This window comes from Malaclemys terrapin, chromosome 7, assembly GCF_027887155.1.
Source record: "Malaclemys terrapin pileata isolate rMalTer1 chromosome 7, rMalTer1.hap1, whole genome shotgun sequence".
NCBI classification, from domain to species: Eukaryota; Metazoa; Chordata; order Testudines; family Emydidae; genus Malaclemys; species Malaclemys terrapin.
The window spans coordinates 78767178-78790907 of record NC_071511.1 but is presented as its reverse complement, the minus strand read 5'-3'; the positions used below and the strand labels follow the sequence as shown (position 1 = coordinate 78790907).

Below are 23730 nucleotides of genomic sequence, written 5' to 3'. Positions count from 1 at the left end.
CCACTAAGTGCCTAAATACCTCTACAAATCAGGTCAAGGGACAGCTCTAAATCCACTGTAGCTTTGATGAGGTCCTTAGTACAATATGGCCTGCAATATAATTTCATGGTAAAATGATGCAATGCAGGAACAGATTGAGAAACTTGAATACTTTATTTTCTGTTCTTGATCACATTGTGTGTGGGAAACATTTTCTGTAACAAAGCACCTTCGGGCACTTAATCATATGACAGAGAGGAAAAACAGCATGGACTATTCAGTAGTTTTAGCCTTGATAGAATTAATAGTCATTTACAGTTGCATAACAACAACATCTCAGCAAATAATGTCCTTATGCAGACTGTACTGTATTCCTGTCATCTTTATATTTAGGATGACCAAACGCCACTACACATTTCTGCCCGACTGGGAAAAGCTGATATAGTGCAGCAGTTGTTACAGCAAGGAGCATCTCCGAATGCAGCCACTACTTCTGGGTATACACCACTACATCTTGCTGCTCGAGAGGGACATGAAGATGTAGCCTCAGTTCTTTTGGATCATGGTGCATCTTTAGCTATAATTACAAAGGTAAGGGAGTTGTAGAAGTGATCACTCAAATGCTTTAAAAGGTTTTGGATTAGTTGCCAGTGAATTTGGTGCAGGAGTCACATGTGCATACCAAGTGACATAGGAATTAACTACATTCTATTATCCAGGAGGATAAAGATAACATGTTTGCACTTCTATGCTTGATTTATAACATAGCCTAGTGATAAAAACATATTGATTTTTTTTTTAGTGTCACGGCTCAATTGTTCTCATGGATATCTGTAATCTGCTTTGATAGACTTGTCTAATTTTTAAAGACTAAGCTCAGCACATTTGTCTAGCAATGCCTATCGTGTGTGATGAACATTAGCTGGCATAAGTGCAACATGAACTCCAGAGATAGAATACTAATTTCTAGGTTGTTTACCATAAGACAAAAACATTTCTACTCTTCCAAACAACAAAATGTCTGCCCTTTTCCAGGCAAACTATGGGCATGATTGCATTTGGGTGTATATTGATTTCATAGTGAAAGGAGTGCACAGCTGAAATTTTCACCAAGTGGCATAGATATGAGTGCTTCCGGGACCACTGGTGACCAATGAAGCACTTGCTGGTTGTCAGTGGAAAGCTACTCTGATTACATAGTTGGCTGCTGCTCCTTGTTTCCTGCTGCTTCAATGGGTGTCTGGGCTTTTCCCTGCAAGGAACCACCTCAAGGCCCATGAAGGTATCTGGAAACAAAGAAGAGACAGACTAGCTGCACCTACTGTGGTTAACAGCTATGTAAGAGAAGGAAAGGAAACAAGAAGTAACGTGATAGGCCAGAGCCACCTGTGTGACTGGAACTGCCAGACACCTCTGGGAGAGGATTGTCCAAGGCCATCATGTAGCCTTTTTCTCTTACAGAAAGGATTTACTCCTCTGCATGTAGCTGCAAAATATGGAAAAATTGAAGTAGCCAACCTTCTGCTTCAGAAGAATGCATCTCCAGATGCTGCTGGAAAGGTAGGACAGAAAAGGCCACTGCCCACTTTCATGTACATACCCATGTACCATAATACCATAGCAGCTACTTACTATCACACAAGCACTTGCTAATATCCACTACCACAATTTTGGGTTTAATTGAAATCTTCTGTTCATCATCGTATAGCTATATCCCAGTAAGGTCAGCAATCCCATGAGAAATGGATTTTAACATCATTAGGGCAATACTGTCATTTCTTTCATGTGTCCACCCAGGGAAATAAGAAAGTGTAAAGTGCTTCCTGACTCCCCTGCTCAGCCAGAGCACAGGGAAGAGATCGGGGGACAGGACTCTGCTCTCCCGTCCCCCATGCTGGTGAGCAGGGAACTGGAGGAGCCAAGGGTTCACAATGCGGCAGTGCTGAGCCAGCATGAATAGGAAAATGGAATGGATCAATAGTGGTTTACTTACACCCTGGGGCAAAGGGAAATTAGGACAGGAGCTGTGATTCAAAGTGCCAATTCCTTTACTGGTCTGCTCCTGGGGCAGTCAGATATGTTCTTCCCCTTCCCTCTAACCCTGGGCAAAGTCACAATCTTACCCTAAATAAGGATGTGAACAGGGTGTTCACAGACAAGGAACAGCTTTTGTCTCTTCTAATGTGTGTTGTCTCAAAAGTTAATGGAGAGTTTGGAGACAGAAATGAATAATGTCACTGTGTTCTCACCGTATCTAGTTTAACCTAATTCTCTGCACTCCTGTGTTTTCACTGATGGTAGTTATAACAATGCTTGTTTGTTCTGCATGTGTTTTTAGAGTGGTTTAACTCCACTCCACGTAGCTGCACACTACGATAATCAGAAAGTGGCACTTCTGCTCTTGGACCAGGGAGCTTCACCTCACGCATCTGCAAAGGTACAAATGTTGGTCAATGCAAGGGAACAGCAGACATGTTTTTGATATAATTTTTTCTCTGTTCTGTCTCAGCATTTATTCATTATGGCTTCCAGTTACAGTGCACCCTGTTGACCTTGTTCATTAATGTCTTTCATCCATATGGGGATCTGTAGGCTGGTAGAATGACTCAGTGGAGGGGGAAAGAGCGGCAACCAACAAGGTCTTTCCCCCCCAAAGGATAGTGTTTATAACAAGGAAGTAGAATTAGTTAACAGAGTAGAATCCCCACCCACACCAGCTTAGGTTTCAGTCAGGTCCCATGACCACTGAGTATGGAGCCCATCTTGCCTCCCACTACGCATTCTCCCTAACACTGTCTCACATGCAACCACCTTTATGTCCCTTCCCCTTAGCATCTGTGCTAAGGTAGATGGGGGGAAATGAGCTGGGGTTAACTCCCTGTTCAGCAGACACCAAGTAATAGCCCTGCACTTTGTCACAGCATCCTTTTAGGAAAACACGTTAGGATGGGATTTGTCAGTTTGAGCATTAGTATTCTTCATAAGCATTTCTGAAGCACTGCAAATGGATCTCATTACAGTATTTAGAAATAGAAAAACACAGCCACAGCCCTGAACAGATTGCAATTTAATGTAGACAGGACAGGACAAAACAAAACACAGCACAAGAATTCAGGTGTGTGTGGGGGAGGGGGGCGCATGGGAGTGATATAGAGAGAGCAACATCTGCATAAATGAGCCTAAAAATATTGATATATGAATATAAAACTTAAAAAGGGGTGTGGGAAGTCCAATGTTCCTGAATCCATGATGGGCTCTTCTGAATATCCCACAGCATCCCCTGGACTCAGAAAGCCCAGGATAATGCAGTTTTCTACATCTACCATTTATCACCAGTGTGTCAACATCAGTAAATAAAACAGTCCTGAAGCATGCTTGGATACGATGGTGATGGGCATAGTCCTAAACAGCATCCCAAACAACAAATATTGACGATGAAGATTGTGTGCAGAGGCCAAAATCATATATGCACAAACTACACCTCTTGATTGTCTTCCTCTGCGGTGGGACCAAATGCAGACATGACACACAAAGTCTTTCTGCATGGCTAAAGAGGAGACAGATCACAGAGGGAAATGAAGTCTCTTATACATCATATTTCATTGACATTGACTCCCACATGCCCCCTCATAGCCTCAAGGTGGCCCTGCAAGCAGCCCCCTGCCTCAGTTTCACCTTTGAGGGGCTTCTTCAGTAATGCATGCAACAGATCAGTTTCGCAGGCCCTTCAGCCAGGATTCTATTTATTTTCCAAGAAACACAAACCAGAAAGAAAACAACAACATAAAGCAGGTCCCAGATTTCTCTGCTGGAGCCTTGCTTTGTACTCCATTCTGGTCTGTCTGAGCACCAGCACACACACAAACACACTGTCCTCTCTACAGCTTCCTGCTGCCCTCAAGAGGGGAATCAGCTGGTCCCTGCTCAGGAGTTCCTCCTGAGTAACCAGGGTTGGCTGGCCGTCTATCCCTTAAGGGGCAACCCACCTTGTTCAGTCACATAATGTGAAGTGCATGAGGGAAGTGAAGTCAAATAAACAGAGAAACAACGGTAAAGCCAAAAATCAATAACTTTTCTAGAGATGTGCCAACACAATGCCCCAGGAAGCGAACTGGGGTGATCTCTGATTTTTTTCCATCCCAGCACAGTGATTTTAAATGCAGCAGTGAAAGAAACGTCCTTCTGCAGGTGACTAGAAGCTACTGACCTAGTTTTTGCTGAAAGAAACAACTGTCATAGAGCATGGCTCTCCCATATGGTCAAAGACTGTGGCTTCACCAAATGCCAAGAGCTTCTGAAGCCCAAACCAAAATGATAAAATTACAGCATAAAGATAACCAGAGTCTCATATTCTGTCACCTCATTCACACATCTGTAACAAATGGGTTAGCAGCTGCCACTTGTGGTTTTTGGTGCTAGCTGAAAGGCTTCTTAAAACACAACATTTGTTAGTATTTTACAGCAAGTGAACCACAGCAACACACTGAGTTGAGCATAAATACTAACTGAAATTAACAATAGCATGCTATGGCCTTCGGCGATATGCTGTGCAGTCAACTAATAGATGATGTGATCATGGGGCAGATGAACTCCCATTCCTTTTGTAAATTCAGTCTGATAAATAAATGTGTAATGTCGTATAGATCATCATTAGTACCACAATCAGCTTCTTCAACAATTGCTTTTTAGCCCTTGTACCTCTTTAATATTGACCTTTTGACTGGCCCATCAGACTGGCATTACAATATTCACTTCAAAAAGTGAGCTGTGAAAGAGCGAATTAGTTGTAGTCCCAGACCCCTGGTGCAACTGAAAACTGGGATGGACAGTTAATGCTGACATTGCTGCATTTTGCTCTATGCCTATTTCTTTTTACAGTGTTCATCTTGGTCTTAGATAGCAGCAATTAATTTGAGTTCACTATCCATTTTGCAATCCTTGTCCTTAATTCTCTTCTCTAGTTTTCAGTTGCCATCTCTGTCTACCCTTACACGCATCCCTTGTTTTTTCCTGTTACAGTCAGAATAATCAAACACTTCCCCCTGAACATCTCCCATCCCCTGTAAGTCTATTTATTGTGATAGTTGGGTCCTTATCATGAGGAAAAGATGCAGATTGAGAGTGAGCTGAATTTTTACTTGTCTTTTCAGCTCTTTATTTGCGTACTCTTGGCGACTTACAACTTTCAGTTTCACTGAGTAAAATACAGTTATGAACATATGAAAATGCATTTGCAAAAAAGTAAACTCTGCCTTTTTGCAAGATGTACAAAATGCACTGGTTTTCCTTCACATGTTAGAGGGTGGACTTACTTTTGAAGCTACCAGGCACATATCAGAGGTATTTTAAGCTGTTCTATATGTTTCTCCTGTGCTGAAAGTTCTTTTTACTCTTTTAAGAATGTGAACTATTTTTCAAATGAAAATAGAATTTATTAACTCTGTACTTCCTTTTATTTATGTATTGCCTCTGTGTCAGAAGCTTGGCTTCGTAGGGGGCATGTAGCCAATGGCTAGGAATATGCACATGCTTTTGTGCTCAGTTTCATAGCTAGACTTAGAAAGTTCACTTTTATGTTTGGCATCAGACTGAGCTGGATGGCCTTGATGGGGTTGGAGAGAAAGGAAACAGTTCTTGCTCTTTGGTCAGAGGGATTGTAAACTGTACTCAGCCAATATTTGATCTGAAGGCTAGTTGCCTTCAGACAATATTAATAGGGTGTTTCCACTCCCTCCCTGCTCAGTGGCGCTAGCTCACTAAAGTCAGAAAAAGATATTTTTTCACAGACAGTAGTTTTTGGTCCTACAGCTAGGAACCAAGTTAAAGGGCCTGGTTTACATTCAATTTAAACAAGGTCTCAGCTAAACCAGTGTCTAAAACCGTTTCCAACAGCCATTGTGGAAAAGCTAAAACTGGTTAGAACAGTACTGAAAACTTGTAACAGTACTACAAACTTGTGTTCTACCATCGACCCTGTCTGCAATGACTGATCAAACATATTTGAAACAAGTTTAGCTAGAAATGTGGATACATGTGCGTGCATAATACCTCTATATTATAGGTGGGGTTGGTGGCATCACCTATTTATAGGGTTGCCTATATGTCCCATTGTAATCCCCTGTTTTCAGTTGCTTATAACTTTGCTAAACTAAACATTTGAGCTAAAATGTTCCATGAATGGAATGGATTTTATTCCTGCCTTTCCTACAGAGTTTCTATGTGATACTAGACAAGTCATTTAAACCAAACATTTTGCAGGTGGTCACTAATTGTGTTTTCCTCATTTTATGAGTGTCCAACTTGAAACCCTGAGATCTGATTGGCAGAAGTGCAGAGCACTCACAGCTGTAACTGAAGTTAGTGGGACTGTGATTTGAACACACATAGTGCTAAGTGCTCTGAAAAATTAGGGTCTAAGCATCTCAGATAAAGTACCCAACATCAGGTACTTTTGACCTTTAATCTCTCTGTGCTTCAGCTTCCCATCTATAAAATGTGGATAATATCACCCATTCACTTCATAGGAGTGTTGTGAAAATACATTCATTAATGTTTCTGAAGCACTCTGGTAGTATAGTGATGAGCACCATAGAAAAGCCCAGGAGGAAATTAATAATTCTATTTTCAGGGTTTGAATAGTGTAGAACAAATAATGCACTGAGCCCACATATTGAACAGTGAGGATAAAATAAAATATTGAATGGCTGCTAATAGAGTGAGCACCATACATTCTGTTTACTGAATGAGGCAGGTGTCCTGTGGAAAAAATAATGTATGAGCATGTAATTAAAGACTGTATTATACTGCATATGCACAACGGGGACAAATTAAGGTTGCAAAGGCAACCTTTGACTTGACAAGTAATGTTCTTTTAACATAATTTTTCTGTTGGCGTGTATGTGTAGAGGTTCCTAGACCAGTGTACTTCCGTGTTCTGGAAGGGCACAGTCTTACACTGAGAACCATCCAGGCAGACTCTTGTGCTCGTGAGGAGTCTCTTCGACTTCACAAGGGCTCCATGTGGGTACTGTAGTCCATCCATCTAGATCCATTTGCAGGATCTGACCCTTAATGTCACAGATTTCACTACATCCAGAATTAGTGCTGTCTCTTTTCTGGGTTAATGCTAACAAAACACTGGTGTAACCATGCATGCCCCTATTTGTTCCTGCTTGCATCGCCACACCACAGTCAGTACCTTAGTTCCTGTTGAGTACTGCTCAGCTACCCCTCGAGGCACAAGCTCAAAGAGCGGATTCACCTCCAGAGGATATGCAGTTTTCAGTCACAAGAGGACTGACTCTGACCTGCTCATTAGGACAGGCAATCTCATGCGCCTAGGAAGAGCTGAAGCTGTGAAGGGCAAATAAGTGGGATACAGGCAGAAATACAGGAGTTTAAAAATATCTTTTTTTGGTCTTTGTTACCTCAGCAGCACACAGCAGGAAGTGGAGTGGGTTTCATCATGGTGTGGGACCAAGGCATCTTATTTCCATACACAATGGACAGTTTCTGCCTTTGAGTATATCCTTCAATCACTTCCCCCAAGGAAATTATGAGAGATCAGGAGATCTAGTGGGAGTGGGGAAACAAGTCAAGCATGGGTGCCACTGTGTGAGAGGGTAGATTTAGTGAGTTTCTGGCAGTTGTTCTTCCACTGTTTAAGGAGAAAAGGTTCTTCCACTACCTGAAAAGGGGAGTTGGGTCCTATTTTACCTTGGGTTTGTTTCCAAAGCTGTTAGGGGTTCAGGCCCATGTAGTTTGGAATATTCATGGTACTTGCTATATGGTTTCAACCAGCTGGAATCCCACTTCTTTAAAAGCGCTCTCTCTCTCTCTCGCGCACACACACACACACACACACACACACTCTCTCTCTCTTTCTCTCTCTCTCTTTTCCAATGGTTTGAAAATTAAGATTAACACACTATTTCTAGAAGAATAACAGGACCAGATGCAATAAGCATCATAGTCAGTATCCAAAGGCTGGCCATGCCCCTGACTAGTGTGTTGTCCATGGTTCTTAAATCTGTTTAGCTGATTTAGGCTATGTCTACACTACGGACATACAGCTGTATGGTCGCCTGTGTAGCCACTCTATGCCAGCAGGAGAGTTAAAAGATCTCCAAACAACAAGCGGTAGCTATGTCAGCGGGAGACACTCGCTTTTGTCGGTGAAACTTATTCTTGATCAGGGTGTTGACAAAAGTGCTAGTGTAGACAAAGCCTCACACACATTGATTTTAATAAATCTTAAAGAAACTTAGGACTTGTCTTCATGGATAGTTAGTGCATAGCAAGCTGGGGTGTGAAAGTACAGCGCACTAGCCTGTCCCGCACTAGCCTGTCCCACACTAAAGGTATGTCTACACAGCAATTAAACACCACAGCTGACCCATGTCAGCTGACTCAGGCTTGGGCTGTGGGGCTGTTTAATTACTGTGTAGATGCTCTGACTCCAGCCTGAGCCTGAACATCTACACAGCAATTCAACAGCTGTGCAGCCTGAGCCCTGCAAGCCTGAGTCAGCTGACCCAGACAAGCCACAGATGTTTAATTGCTGTGTAGACATACCCTTAATGTCTGCGTGGAGCTTGTTACATTGCACTAAAAGGTAATGTGCCTTGAAACTGCTAAACTTTTAGTACATGGTAGTAGTGTCCACACAGCCACTTAGTGTGCTGTAGAACTAGCCACATAGACAAGCGCTTTGTGTGTAAAACAAATTGCAGGTTTTTTGCTAAATCCTGTCCTTCCTTTTGGATCTCTAAGATTATTCTGTACAGTTGAAATTGAATTTGATACTCAGAAATGAAGTTATTAGAAATACCTGGATGCACAGATTAGAAAGAAGGAAAGAGTTCAGGGATATGAAACCAGAAGTTCATATTGACATATCCTTTTATGGCCCAAAATAGGGTGTCTAAAACTGCCTCCCAACAAGATTAGGACAAACTTTGCAATGAAGTTTGTGTTACAAGAAAGACTGACCCCAATTCTCATATATAATACTCTGGTTCACACCAAGAAATGGAAGAAAACAAACACGAACAGCTCTTCTGAGTGACTAAAGATAAACATATATATAATAGCGAATCCCATCCCTTCTGTACATTACAGAGTTAATATGTACTTAGACCTTTAAGGAAAAGTAGCAAATAACTATGAAAGGTGTCTCAAACAGTTATGAAGTCTTTGTTTGTAGATTGCACTGCTCTATATTGGCTACATTTTTCACATTTAGAAAGTGCCATTCAAATTTCTTTCAATTCTCTTATTTACAGAGATGATTTTAAAATAGTTATTAAAGTTCTAATGTGTCGCTTTTTAATATGGTCAAATTTTAAGCTCATTCATGTCAGGACTGAATTTTTAGAACTGATCATTTAGGATAATAAAATCAAGTTTGTACAGAAAAGTAATTTACTGTGGTATTTCACAGATGAGCCTGTAATCAAATGTTTTATATTGACAGAATGGTTATACACCACTGCACATAGCTGCCAAGAAAAACCAGATGGATATAGCAACTACATTGCTTGAATATGGTGCTGATGCTAACGCTATTACCAGACAGGGTATTGCCCCTGTACATCTTGCATCCCAGGAAGGCCATGTGGACATGGTGTCATTGCTTCTTACTAGAAATGCTAATGTGAATCTTAGCAACAAGGTAAGTTTGCATTTATTTATTTATTTTTACACTCAGGGAAAAAAAAAGGGTAACTAATAAGAAAAGGGGCTAGCAAGTGAATTTTGCGTCATCTGATTCTATGAGATTTGAAATTTACAAGCTTTGACAAGTCAAACCAATCTAAGTACCTTCTTTGATAATGTTAGCAGCCCAGTGGATGGGGGGAACTGTAGATGTGATACATCTTGGTTTTAGTAAGGCTTTTGACACAGTCCCACATGACATTTTCAGAAGCAAACTAGGGAAATATAGTCTAGATGAAATTACAGTAAGGTGGGTACAAAACTGGTTGTCAGACAGTACTCAAAGAGTAATTATCAATAGTTCGTTGTCAAACTGAGGGGATGTATCTAATGGGGTTCAGCATGGGTCTGTCCTGAATCTTGTATTATTCAGTATTTTCATTAGTGACTTAAATAACAGAGTGGAGAACATGCCTATGAAATTTGCGGATGACACCAAGCTGGGAGGGGTTTTGAGGACAGAACAAAACAAATTCAAAAACTGAATTTGATAAACTAGAGAATTGGGCTGTCATCAACGAGATGACATTCAATAAAGTGCATGTGCAAAGTACTACACTTAGGAAGAAAAAATCAAATGCACAACTACAAAATGGGGAATAACTGGTAAGTGGTTTATAGTGGGTCACAAATTGAATATGAGTCAACAATGTGATGCAGTTGCAGAAAAGGCTAATATAATTTTGGGGTGTATTAGCAGGAGTGTCGTATATAAGACATGGAAGGTAATTGTCCCACTCTACTCAGCTCTGGTGAGGCCTCAGCTGGAGTACTGTGTCCAGTTCTGGGCCCCATTCTTTAGGAATTGTGTGGACTAAGTGGCGATTCTAGAGGAGAGCAACAAAAATGACAAAAGGTTTAGAAAAACCAACCTTAAGAGGAAAGATTTAAAAAAACGGGGTATATTTAGTCTTGAGAAAGGAAGATTGAGGGGGGAACTGATAACTGTCTTCAAATATATAAAGGGCTGTTAAAAAGAGGATAGTGAGCAATTGTTCTGCATGTGCACTGAAGGCAGGACAAGGAGCAATTGGCTTAATGTGTTGCAAGGGAGATTTGGGTTAGATATTAGGAAAAACTTTGTAACTATAAGGATGGTTAAGCAGTGGAATAGGTTACCAAGGTAGGTTGCGGAATCCCCACCATTGGAGGTTTTGAAGAATAAGTTGGACAAACACTTGTCATGGGTGGTCTAAATTGACTTGGTCCTGCCTCAGCACAGGGGGCTGGACTATATGACTCGAGGTCCCTTCCAGCCCTACATTTCTAAGATTCTATGTAAAGCACACAGGTGTTTGAATTTGTCATCGTTTCTTCTGGTAGAAAATAGAACATAGTAACGGCCATATTAGATCAGACCAACTGTCCATTTTTCTGGAATCCTGTCTTTGACATTCTCCAGTACCAGATGCTTCATATGAATATGTAAACCCTCCCCTTCTCCCCTGTAATGGACAATTCTGTTGTAACATGCCTATTGGGGAAGTTTCTTCTGAATTCCAGGCTATTTGTGGGCTTGACTCCCGCCATTTTAGCAGATCTATACATGTTCCTTTCATTAAGCAGTGGTAGCCCCTAACTTTGTAAAGAGAAGCTGATTTTTTTTATGGGCTATCAGCAGTATGGTTGTCTGAGATTTTGTTCTTAATGTAAGTGATTCCACTTCCTGGGGCATTCCATTATAGCATTGCAACTTTCCACATGCTTTCTCTTGGGAATTGGAAAGGAGGTGTTTATACATCTGCCAAAGGGTTTATAGGCTGATAAGTCTGCTCAGTGATAATGTCTACAGTAAATGTGCATCCCTAATTCCCTAGATGCCCTCATCTCCATCAGTGTAATTGTATAGTGTGGTTTCTGTATGAATTTATCTGACAAGATTATGAAGGTGAGAGTGAGAAATTTCTCACAAAAATCATTCCTTGCTCTCAGCAGGTGGAATGGCTCAGTGTCCTCTGAGTCTCTGGGTGTGCTTCATATGACACTTGGAAGCCTATGCTTCATTTCTCCTATTCTAACCTTAAAACTATTCATGGTCCTTCATTAGCATCTATGGCTACCCCTAAATGCAGATGCTGGCTTTTATGTGGTGACACACTGTACCTCAAAATAACACCTTGTACCCTCATATTCACCACTTGTATATGGTTATGATATATTTTGTACAAAGTATGCCTTGTGAGGTATCATTTGAAAAGTCATAATCTGTTACATATTACTGTCCTGTTAACGTCTGTACCATCATAATATATGGAGTTATCAGATTTTGCTGTATGTTTGTTACTGAAACATGTGAGTCTGGGGAATGTCCACAGACTAGCTCTTTAGAAATAACAATAACTATAAACAAAGAACTGTCACCTCAAGCTGCACGTATACAGAAGGTGCAAGCAAGAATTTGCAATTCATATGAAGGACTGAGTGCAGAGCACATAGGCAATGGGGCTGCCTGACCCCATGACACAGCAAGGACTTTTCCAATAAAAAGGGTCAAGATATAAAAAGGGGGAACAAAGGCCCCTCTCTTCCCCCACCTGTTCTGAAGGCACCAAGATTGTTTGGAAGACAGAAACATCATTGAACTGGGGGGAGGGATCCTAACTGGAAAACTTTCCAGTTAGCACAGACTGCTGTAAGCTTTTGGGTAAGAGAAACCTTATTGCTTCACATTTGACGTAGCTTGGTAAAGTTTAGGATTTAGACTGCAATTTTATCATTTTATTTCTTTTTGTAACCAATTCTGACCTTTTATGCCTATACCAGTTATAATCAGTAAAAATCTGTCTTTCTGTAGTTAATAAACTTATTTTGATGTTTTATCTAAGCCAGTGTGTTTTTGGCTGAAGGGCTTGGAGAATCTATTCAGGTTAACAAGGGTTGGTGCATATTCATTTTCTTTGCTAAAATGACAGAATTTATGAGCTTGTATTGCTTAATAAGTTACTGAGCAGTTCAAAACAATACATGTCTGGGTTGCAAGGCTGGGACTGGGGATATGCAGGTGTCACCCTGTATGTAATTCAAGAGTGGCTGGACATAGCATTCTGGTATTTGTCTGGGGTGACTTGCATGCTAGGAGCTGGGGTGACTGGGCGGAGTGGCAGCTCACACAGCAAAGCAGGGCCTAGTGCACATGAGGCTGGAGAGTTAAGGAGGCACAACGATCCACCAGTTCAAGTTGTACTCTGGGGCATGTCACATTGGTGCTGCAAGCAGGGTGAAATGCACAGCCTGTTGTACTGAGTGAGATTTGCACTTCATACACTGGTGTAGTGATTTTAAGTGAGACTTTGTGTGGTGGCTGAATACAATCAAGAAAAGATTACACTTTTGTTATTTTCTGTTTGATTATTTTGGGTAAGGGAAATAAGAGCAGAAAAAGCATAAAGATGAGAGAGCGAGCGAAGTAGTTACACAGTTAGAGCTGTACCGATTGCAGGTAGCGGAAAAAGAGAGAGAACATCAGAGAACCTTGGAGCTAAAGCAACTGGAGGTGGAAGCCCATCAATGAGCCCTGAAAGAGAAGGAAATAACAGCTGCCATAGAACAGCACATCAATGTGCCTTGGAACTGAAACAAGAAGAAGCCTACTTACACATTCATTTTCATATATAAGAGAACACTGTAAACAGCAGAATTTAAATCTGAGTGTTGCTCCTAGAAAACTGGCAGGAGTGTAAACAATTGTTTGATGTTTCTTTTAATTTCATTCATATCAGGAGAGTGAAATAGCCAGGAGAAAATAACCTTGAGCTTTTGTGTTAAAAACCTGTAGTATAATATCTGCTCCATATTTAATATTACATAAAATAATGTTCCTTGTATAATTGCTGTACTTTGTATAGGAAACATTAGCTTGCTGTATATTTGATGCTTTTAAATTGTAGTGTCTTGTAATTGAACAAATTTAAACAGTAAACAGATAGATAAATTCTGCCCTCATTTACAAGCTGCAAACTCATTGAGATCAGTACAATTGTATAAGTTACTGAGGAAAGAATTTGGCTCATAATGTTAATATGACTCCTCTGCAAGATGATCATTTGTTGCCCCTAATTTACAGAGTGGACTGACACCACTTCACCTGGCTGCTCAAGAGGACAAAGTCAATGTGGCAGAGGTTCTTGTTAATCAAGGGGCTGGTGTTGATGCACCAACAAAGGTAAGATTAATCAACATTAACTAATGTGTAAATATACCTGAAGAAAAAAATAGAGAAAATACATTATACCCACCTAATGGAAGTGTTTAAAGTCTGTAAGTCTGATTCACCACTACAATACTCCGCGTTTATCCTAGTGTAACTGCAGTAATATCAATGGACTTACATTGGCATGAAACTGAAGTAACAGTGGTGAATCAGCCCCTGTGAATAACTAGTTAGAAAATATACTTTGAACACTTAAGATCATGTATTCAATGTTATCCAACTTTCCTTTACATAGAAAGGACAGTCTGTGGGCAATATGTTTATTTTTGCAATCTTGTCTGATGTTTGGATCAGTTTTGATTTAATTTAATTTAATTAATTAATATAATTTAATTACATTGTTGTGTTTTGACTGAAGAAAGTAAGCATCCAGTAGGATTGGACTGCATTCTTCATTTAAGCAAACTCGCATAAATGCCAGAGCTTCCACTATCTTGTTTTGAACCGGGTAATACAGTCCCTTAGCACCCATTAGTGTTCTTCGGTGTGTACTACACGTACTCACTCCTCTATCCAACAGGCATTTGAAAAAATAACAACAAAATGGTTCTTTAAAGTGTCTTAGGTATCATTGTAAAAGCACTCTTTCAGAAGAGCTATGTTTCAAGCAACATAAACAAAGTAAAAACAAATTAGGCACTCCTGATTATTAGAAATGTTGTGTCCCTTATTATTAGCTCTTGTAAAGAGTAATAGACAGTCACCAATTAAATGGAAGTCTTCCGCTTATCCTGAGCTAAATACTGAATAATGTAACCTTCCATAAACTATTCTTTGAGTGTTACCAACACTGACCTGCTGTAGGATGACCATATGTCTCCTCCCCACCCTGCGCGAGCTCAGGGCACCCGGGCTTTCTCTCCCCCACCATGTTACATGCACGCAGGGGGCAGGGAGCTCTGTCCTCCTGCTGCGCTGGCTCCTCCACGGCATGTTTGGCCAGCCTCCCTGGCAGCCAGGCCTGGGCAGGGAGCGGGACGGAGCTGTTCCTGGTTGCTGCTCTGTGCAGCATAGCCAGCTACCTGGGGGAGAGCTTGGCTGGGAAGGGGTGGCAGCAGCAGCCCGCTCCCTGCCCAGGCTGACTCCAAGCATGCTGTGTGGTGGGGGGAGAGGTGGGAGGAGGGCTCTGTCTCACTTGGCCACTGTCCCCGGAAGCTAAGCCTGGACGGGAGGCAGCCCGATGCTGCAGTCAGGTGTTCTCCCAGGCAGCTGCTGCGCCGCACCAGGCAGCGTTCCAGCAGAGCTGGAAGAGGCTCTGGCCCCGCCCTTTCCGCTCTGGCCCTGGCCCCACCCCTTCCGCTCCCTACCTGGGCGGCTGCTGGGGGGGCACTTGATCCTGCATACCCCCCAACACGTCTCTACAAAATGGTGTCCTCCAGGTGCGTGCAGGAGCCAGTCCTGGGGCATGCAATGCATGTATTGCATACATGGACAACATGTCACTGTCTATAAGATATTCTGGCCAGACATGACCACCACTAGAATAGGGGGAACCTTCCAAGTAAGTAATATATGTATTCTAATATTAATTAATTTTTACAAGAAATATTTATCCATCATGAGTTCATGACTCACTCAGTCTTCAGGCCAGAATTCCGTTCCTCAAATCCCCCAAAGTTCACTTCAAACCTGCTTCTCCAGTCAACTCTATACATCTGATGGGTCCACAACAGACCATCAGTACCATCATCTCCAAATTCTATTGATACATTATTTGGGGGAGGGGAGGAACCAAACCATTATTTCCTATGATTTATGGGCATATAGGCAGATCCTATATGTGATAGTGAAGCAACTGATTATAAGTCATGGCAAAGGGAAACATTTTCAGGCCTGATTCACCACTGTGTTACTTCAATTTTTTATGCTACAGTAACGCCACTGATTTCAGTACAGTAGTTACTCTGGTGTTAAACTGGAGTAAACCCATTGAAATCAGTGAAGTTATTCCATCTTTATATTTGTGCAACACAGTGATAAATCAGGTCCACAGTCTGCAGCCACTACTTCACAGTTATCGATTCAGCTATCTATGAGATGCCCAGCAGCAGCTTCACTTTCCCTGGTCATTCACTGCAGATCCCTCAAGGCTCTCACTTTGTCCTCTTGGAGATGGATCTCACCTGGTATTGAATCTTTCTGTAATCTGAAGTAGCTCAGTAACATTGTAGGACCTGCTGTCTTCACTTAATTAAAAGCAATGTCTAAACTGCACGCTAACCCCTAAACCATACGTATTAATGTGTACATTCCCCCTACCCCCATAGTCCTACAAATAGGAAGTAGTATAAGTAGTGCACTGTCAGTGGGATCCCTGTCTGCCAATTCAATGGCCACTCCAGGAAAGACCTGAATTTCTTAACTGCAGCACTGAAAATGAACCTGGTCAGTAGATAAAATTATCCAAAAGGAAAGAAAACTTAGTATCACATTTACTTATCCTGTTGTCTGTAACAGGTCCATAGCATGTTCAAAGGACTAGTAAATCTCTGAACATTCATCCAGAACAATAACTGTGTTCACTGGTAGTGAATAGGTGATTGTTACACATTCCCTTCTGGGAGACCACATCTCAGTGGTAGAGAAATCCTCAGGTGTGCCCTGGGGCAGGAACTCAATGTTCAATAGCCAAGAGAAGTCCCAGTGCACTGCATTTTATCTTTCTGCATTTTTATCCACGTATCTAAGCAGAACAGTCATTTTTGGAGTAGCATTTCACATACAAGGCTAATTTAAATTATTAATGCTGAGGCCCAATTATCCATAATGAGGAGCATCTTGGACTACTTCGCCTTCCTTCTACCATGTTAAGCCTTACTCTCCACTGCATGGGACCATTTGCCCCTTAGGGAGAACATTTCCACCTATTTTTCTTCCAGCACTTGATCTGAGCTGAATGAGTCAGGTGTGCGTGACACAGTTTCTTAATTGTTACATAAAACAGGGACATGGAGGCCAGATTGCCAGGCTCTGGATAGCAGGCCAGACTCTGGTCATCTGAGGACACCAGTCTGCCAAAAAACACTTGCTGTTGTAGGAAGACGTGTGAGAATCTGTATCCTCTATTTTATCATGGACCACAGTTTCTGGAGAAACCCTGATGATCTGAGTTTATAATGCAAGACCTGACAGACTCTTTACTGCAGTAGGAAACACCCTTCCCCCTTCTGTAATAACTACCTTCTCTTAAACACCCTTCTCTTCGTATTCTATCCAGGTAGCAACTGGGCTATTGACTTACAAAACAGAGTGATACTACTATTATCACTCAATTACAATATTCATTGCAGGAGAAAGAATACTTATTATTTTATCAGTGTCATTTAACTTCATGTGTAGCCACAGGTGAGCTATCATTTTCCTCCTGAGGAATATTATCATCTTTAATCATCATTTATACATCTCTGTAAGCCAACATAGTACTTTACAAACATATATTGCTTGATGCTGCAATCTTTATTCTTGTGAGTACTTCCTACTTATGTACCTGTGCACTTGGACACTGGGACTGTTCAAATCAGTGAGGAGTACTCAGAGGACTACAAAGGAAGGGAAGATTGGGCTGAGACGCGTTTTCTGCTTCAAAGGAATAGTAAGGAAGAATAGTTTTGCCACTGCAGGACTTGCTGAGTGACATTTTCTGGCATTAATTATGTGTCAGAATAATTGATTGTAGTCTGGTCTGATCTAAAATCGTCTCAGAAGTACTATTAGACCTAAATATCATATGCAGTTCAATTATAAGTCTTCAGGGGTTTTTTTTGCTTAGGACTTTTTAATTGTATTTTGGAGGAAAATATTAAAGGAAAAATAGCCACTAGTTTTGCAGGCTGCACGTTGACAGTGTTCTGGGGTTCCTCTTCTGGTTCTGCAGCAATAATTAGCTAAACACATGCTAATCCTAGAGCTCTGATGACTTCACTCAAGGATGCTGGTGAATAAACAAAACTGATTTGGCACAACAAAGCAATAGCGATGTTATTGGAAGCTGGCTTTTTCTGTTTTTTAAGCATAGCTATGTTTACTCAAGCTCCACTGGACAGATGGGGGGGAAAGTATTTACTTAAGTTCCCATAGAATCTCTATGGATAGCAATTCTGTGCTTGAATAATAACAGTATAGCAGTATCAGTATACTTCCAACCACCTAACCAGGGTGGTGATGGTGATTGTGAAATGCTCCAGGAGATTATAGAGACTATAAAAATAGAAAACTCAATAATAATGGGGGATTTCAACTATCTCCATATTGACTGGGTATATATCACCTCAGGATGAGATGCAGAGATAAATTTTCTAGACACCATTAATGACTGCTTCTTGGAACAACTAGTCCTAGAACCCACAAGGGGAGAGGCAATTCTTGATTTAATCCTAAGTGGAGCACAGTATCTGGTCCAAGAAATAAATATAGCTGAAGCTCTTGGTAATAGCGACTATAATGTAATTAAATTTAACATCCTGGTGGGATGGAAAATACCAAAGAGACCCACCACAGTAGCATTTAACTTCAGAAAGCGGAACTGCATAGAAATGAGGAAGCTAGTTAAATGGAAATTAAAAGATACAGTCACAAGAGTGAAATGCATCCAGTGTGCATGGAAACTTTTATAAAACACCATAATAGAGGCTCAAATTAAATGTATGCTCTAAATAAATAAAAATAGTAAGAGGACCAAAAAAGTTCCACCATGGCTAAATAACAGAGTAAAAGAAGTGGCTAGAGGCAAAAAGACATCCTTTAAAAATTGGAAATAAGATCCTACTGAGAAAAATAGAAAGAAGTATAAACTCTGGAAGTCAAGTATAGAAGTATAATTAGGAAGGCCAAAAAAGAAATTGAAGAGTAAAGACACAGAAACTAATAGCAACATTTTTTAAAAGTAAATTAGATACAGGAAGCCTGCCAAACAATCAGTGGGGCCACTGGATGATTGAGGTGCTAAAGGAGCACTCAAGGAAGACAAGGCCATTTGCAGAGAAGCTATATTAATTCTTTGCATCGGTCTTCATTGCAGAGGGTGTGAGGGAGATTCCCACACCTGAGCTAGTCTTTTTAGGTGACAAATCTGAGGAACTGTCCCAGATTGAGATGACAGTAGAGGAGGGTTTGGAACAAATTGATAAACAGTAACACGTCACCAAAACCAGGTGGTATTCACCCAAGAATTCTGAAGGAACTCAAATATGAAATTGCAGAACTACTAACTGTGGTCTGTAGTCTTTCATTTAAATGAGCTTCTGTACCAGATAGCTGGAGGATAGCTAATGTGATGCCAGTTTTTAAGAAAGGGTCCAGAAATGATCCTGGCAATTACAAGCCAGTAAGCCTAACTTCAGTACCAGGCAAATTAGTTGAAACTATAGTAAAGAACAGAATTATCAGACATATAGTTGAACATGATTAGTTAGGGAAGAGTCAACACAGCTTTTGTAAAGGGAAATCATGCCTCACCAATCTACTAGAATTCTTTGAGGGAGGTCAACAAACATGTGGACAAGGGTCATCTGATGGATATAATGTACTTGGACTTTCAGAAAGCCTTTTACAAGATCCCTCAACAAAGGCTCTTAAGCAAAGTAGGAAGTCATGGGATAAGAGGGAAGGTCCTCTCATGGATCAGTAACTCATTACAAGATAGGAAACAAAGGGTAGTAATAAATGGTCAGTTTTCAGAATGGTCAGAGGTAAATAGTGATGTCCCCCAAGGGTCTATACTGGGGACCAGTGCAGTTCAACATATTCATAAATGATCCGGAAAAATAGGTAAAATTTGCAGATGATATGAAATTACTCAAGATAGTTAATTCCAAAGCAGACTGTGAAGAGTTACAAAGAGATTTCACAAAACTAGGTGACTGGGCAACAAAATGGCAGATGAAATTCAATGGTGATAAATGCAAAGTAATGCACATTGGAAAACATAATCCCAACTATACATATAAAATGATGGGGTCTAAATTAGCTGTTACGACATAAGGAAGTGTCATTGGAGTCATTGTGGATAGTTCTCTGAAAACATCCGCTCAAATGTGCAGCAGTAATCAAAAAAGCTAACAGAATGTTAGGAACCATTAGGAAAGGGATAGATAATAAGACAGTAAATATCATAATGCCATTATATAAATCTATAGTACACCCACATCTTGAATACTGAGTGCAGTTCTTGTCAGCCCATCTCTAAAAAAAGATATATTCGAATTGGAAAAGGTACTCAGAATGGCAACAAAAATAATTAGGGGTATGGAGAAGCTTTCATATGAGGAGAGGGAAAAAAACACTGGAACTTTTCTGCTTGGAAAAGAGATGATTAAGGAGGGATATGATAGAGGGCTATAGAATCATGAATGGTATGGAGAAAGTTAATCAAGAAGTGTTATTTACCCCTTCACATAATACAAGAACCAGGAGTCATCCAATGAAATAACTAGGCAGCAGGTTTAAAACAAACAAAAGGAAGTACTGCTTGACACAGCGCACGGTCAACCTGCGGGGCTCATTGCCAGGAGATGTTGTGAAGGCCAAAACTCCAATGGATTCACAAAAGAATTGGATAAGTTCATTGGGGTTAGATCCTGCAACGGCTATTAGCCAGGATGGTCAGGGATGCAAGCCCATATCCTGGGTGTGCTAAGCTTCTAATGTCCAGAAGCTGGGAGTGGATGTCAGGGGATCAATCACTCAATAATTGCCCTGTTCTGTTCATTCCCTCTGAAGCCTCTGGCATTGGCCACTGTCAGAAGACAGGATAGTGGGTTATATAGACCACTGTTCTGACCCATTATGGCCATTCTTTTGTTATTATGTTCTTTAAAAGGTAATGCAATGTAAAAATGGAATACCGGTAAAGCACACATTTCAAAATACCCTTCAGAACATGAGGTTCCTTTAATAGTATATAAAAAAACCAAAATGTGCTTGTTTAGACTATTTTCACCCCCACCTCCTTTGTCTTGTTTTTCTTCACTCTTCTTTCTGTATCTGGAGCTGGGTGGAGATTTCTAGCTTGAATAGACATACCTGCTACACTAGCGCTAAAATTAGAAGTGTAGGTGCAGCAATGCAAATAGTGAGAGGGGCTAGCCACCCCGGGTACAATCCCAAATGAAACCCTCGGTACATATTCAGGTGTTTAGCCACTCCTGCTGCTCACACCACTGTGTCTGCACTTATGTTTTTAGGTTCAATCAAAGCTAGCACAGGTATGTCTGTATGAGCTGCAAATAACATCTCCAGGTCTAATGTAGACATACCCTAAAACTTCTTCAAAACCTTGGATCTGTGTAGTTCACAGCCACCAGTGTACATTAGGAGTGATTCTTTAGAAGGCAGTGGAGTAAAACTAGTCTCTCTCTCTCTCTCTCTCTCTCTCTCTCTCTCTCTCTCTCTCTTCATGTCATCTGCTCCAGACCCTGCCACAGTTAAAGCTTTAAAATGCAACTCACCATTCACAAAGGACAACTTTGGAATTCCACAGCAAAAGCAGAATTTTTGTCATTTCCAGTCCCAGCAGCTTTTCTTTTCTGTGATTGAATTGCTGGGAATGTAGGCCCTGAAACAGTAAGGTACCTGTGCCTGACTTTAATAGTCACTGAAGTCAATTGAACCACTCCTGCTTATAGTTAGGTATATGGTTAAGAACCTTGCTGGATCAGGACCTTAAATCTAGACTTAGTGCTTGACAGTTTTTCCTTCAGTACTTACATTTCCAGATATATAATAACTGTGTTGATTACATATATATATTATCTTGTTTTCCTAGTACAGCCATAATGCTGAACACTGACAAGAAGGTGAATGCCCTTTTGAAGTTCATTATTATTTGGCTGTTGCACAGTGGCTAGTGTTGTTTTCATATATAATTTACAGAGCTAGCTTGAGAAAATAAAACCAGATACTGGATTGCCCAAGGGATTGGTAATGGGATTCAGAGCTTTTCTCTCAGTGTTGCCTGGATGAAGCTAGCACAGATCATTAGTTATTGAAAATTGTTACTGTGTGCTGGCTATTGGGCCCATGTGACAAAAATTGATTGTCTCAATCTAGTTCCTGATTGGAAAGTATCCGGATAATAAAGCCAACACTAAAGTGGCAGCTATTTGTACCCTTGGTAGTATTCTTATCAAGGATTGGGAAATGATGGTGATCAACTACTCTCTTACTCCCTGAATTGGACCTTCCAGGTCAGGGCTGAGGCAAGACAGTGTGGGAAAAGTTGTACTGCCAATATACCTCTTTTGTTGCTAACTAAAAGTGTTCAGTACCTTTCACAAGCACAAAGACAAAAAAATCACAATTTTATTTTTAATTAAAATAATAAGCGATTTTAGTATTAGAAGGAAAACGGAACAGAGATATAGTGGGATGTTGGAAAGAATGCTTGAAATACTTAATCACGGTTATTTAAATGTATCTTTGTTGCATATTATCTATCATATTATCAATTATTACCACAGTTTTTAGATGCATGTTAAACTGTCTAGTGGCCATTGCACTAGAAATTTCCAAACCCCCGCTACCCCGCCGCCCTCCAATAACATTAATAGTGGGCCTTTGCAAGATACTTTATGCAGTTAAACTTTGATTTAGTAAAGCACTTAAACATTCTTAAACTTAAAGATGTGCTTGTGTGCTTTGCTGAATCAAGGTCTCATTGGATTTGTGGTGTCTTGATCTAGAGGAGTTGTCAGCCTAATCAAAGACATCAGTGAAACTCTATTCAATTGTTCTGTGTTCATTTCTTAGCTCTCACTCTATCTTCAGTGTCTGACAGCAGCAGCAGAAAAAAACAGAGCAGCTTGAGAGTCAGCATGAAGAGAGAGATGCAATAATTCAAGCTGTTAGGATTTATGGTTACTACCAGGGCAAATGAAGGATATTGAAAAGATACCCACTACATGGGGCTTTTAATACTTTTCTCCTCCCAAAAAGGAGTGGGAATACATGTATGTTTCAATACAGGGCCGCCCAGAGGATTCAGGGGGCCTGGGGCAAAGCAATTTTGGGGGCCCCTTCCATAAAAAAAAGTTGCAGTACCATAGAATACTATATTCTTGTGTGGGGCCCGGGGTCTGGGGCAAATTACCCCACTTGCCCCACCACCCCCGGGCGGCCCTGTTTCAATACCATAATATAAAATTGAAAGTCCAATATTTCTGGGTTAATTTTTGGCATGTATTCTTGCTGCTTTTGAGAAGCACTCCCCATCTGTTAGCCCCCATGTTGCTGTCCATTCTTAAACTGACTAGAAGCAATGTAATTAATTGATTACCATGAGGTGACAAAATTAGAAGCTGCATTAAAAAAATCCTGATTTTCTGGAATAAAATATTATTTACTGGTAAGTCTGCTAAGTTCCAGGAAGCTTATGCCAGTAAATATTGGTTTAACTGTAAAATCAAGACACATCTTCATATGATGTGTCTATAGTTTAAAAATTGTTAACAAAATATGTTTAGCCGCCTGTTTATTCATCTACAATGTTCTGAGAACCCAGAATGGGGAATCCAGGTAGCAGTGAGAATTGCTTTCTTGTTCTCTACCCTTGTTTGGCAGTGTAAGCACAGAATCTGCCAGTTGGCATGATTCAGAAATCTTAACAGGATATTCATCTGCAATGAGGAAGTCAAGAAATAAATATAAATTTAGATGCCTGCCGAACTGAAAGCCATTTGTTACTGGAGTCCATTCTGTAGCTGGGAAACAAAGGATATTCAATTTGGGTCTCAGATTTAAGTAGGCATCTCGGTAGTTAGTTTTAATTTTGTGTTTTGACCCAACATGATTATTGTGGATATTGTTGCCTATTGCTATGAAAAATGCTT

The 23730-nt window shown here is 40.6% G+C and overlaps 1 protein-coding gene across 4 annotated transcripts in view; it reads left to right on the top strand.

The window, feature by feature from the left end:
* ANK3 (ankyrin 3) overlaps positions 1-23730 on the top strand; it is a 280404-nt gene that overhangs the window by 139892 nt on the left and 116782 nt on the right. For all 4 annotated transcript variants that reach the window (XM_054035313.1, XM_054035315.1, XM_054035312.1 and 1 more), the window contains exons 14-18: positions 373-570; positions 1441-1539; positions 2318-2416; positions 9455-9652; positions 13760-13858. In XM_054035313.1, the coding sequence (XP_053891288.1) occupies positions 373-570; positions 1441-1539; positions 2318-2416; positions 9455-9652; positions 13760-13858 (693 nt within the window). The remainder of the gene's footprint in view (positions 1-372; positions 571-1440; positions 1540-2317; positions 2417-9454; positions 9653-13759; positions 13859-23730) is intronic.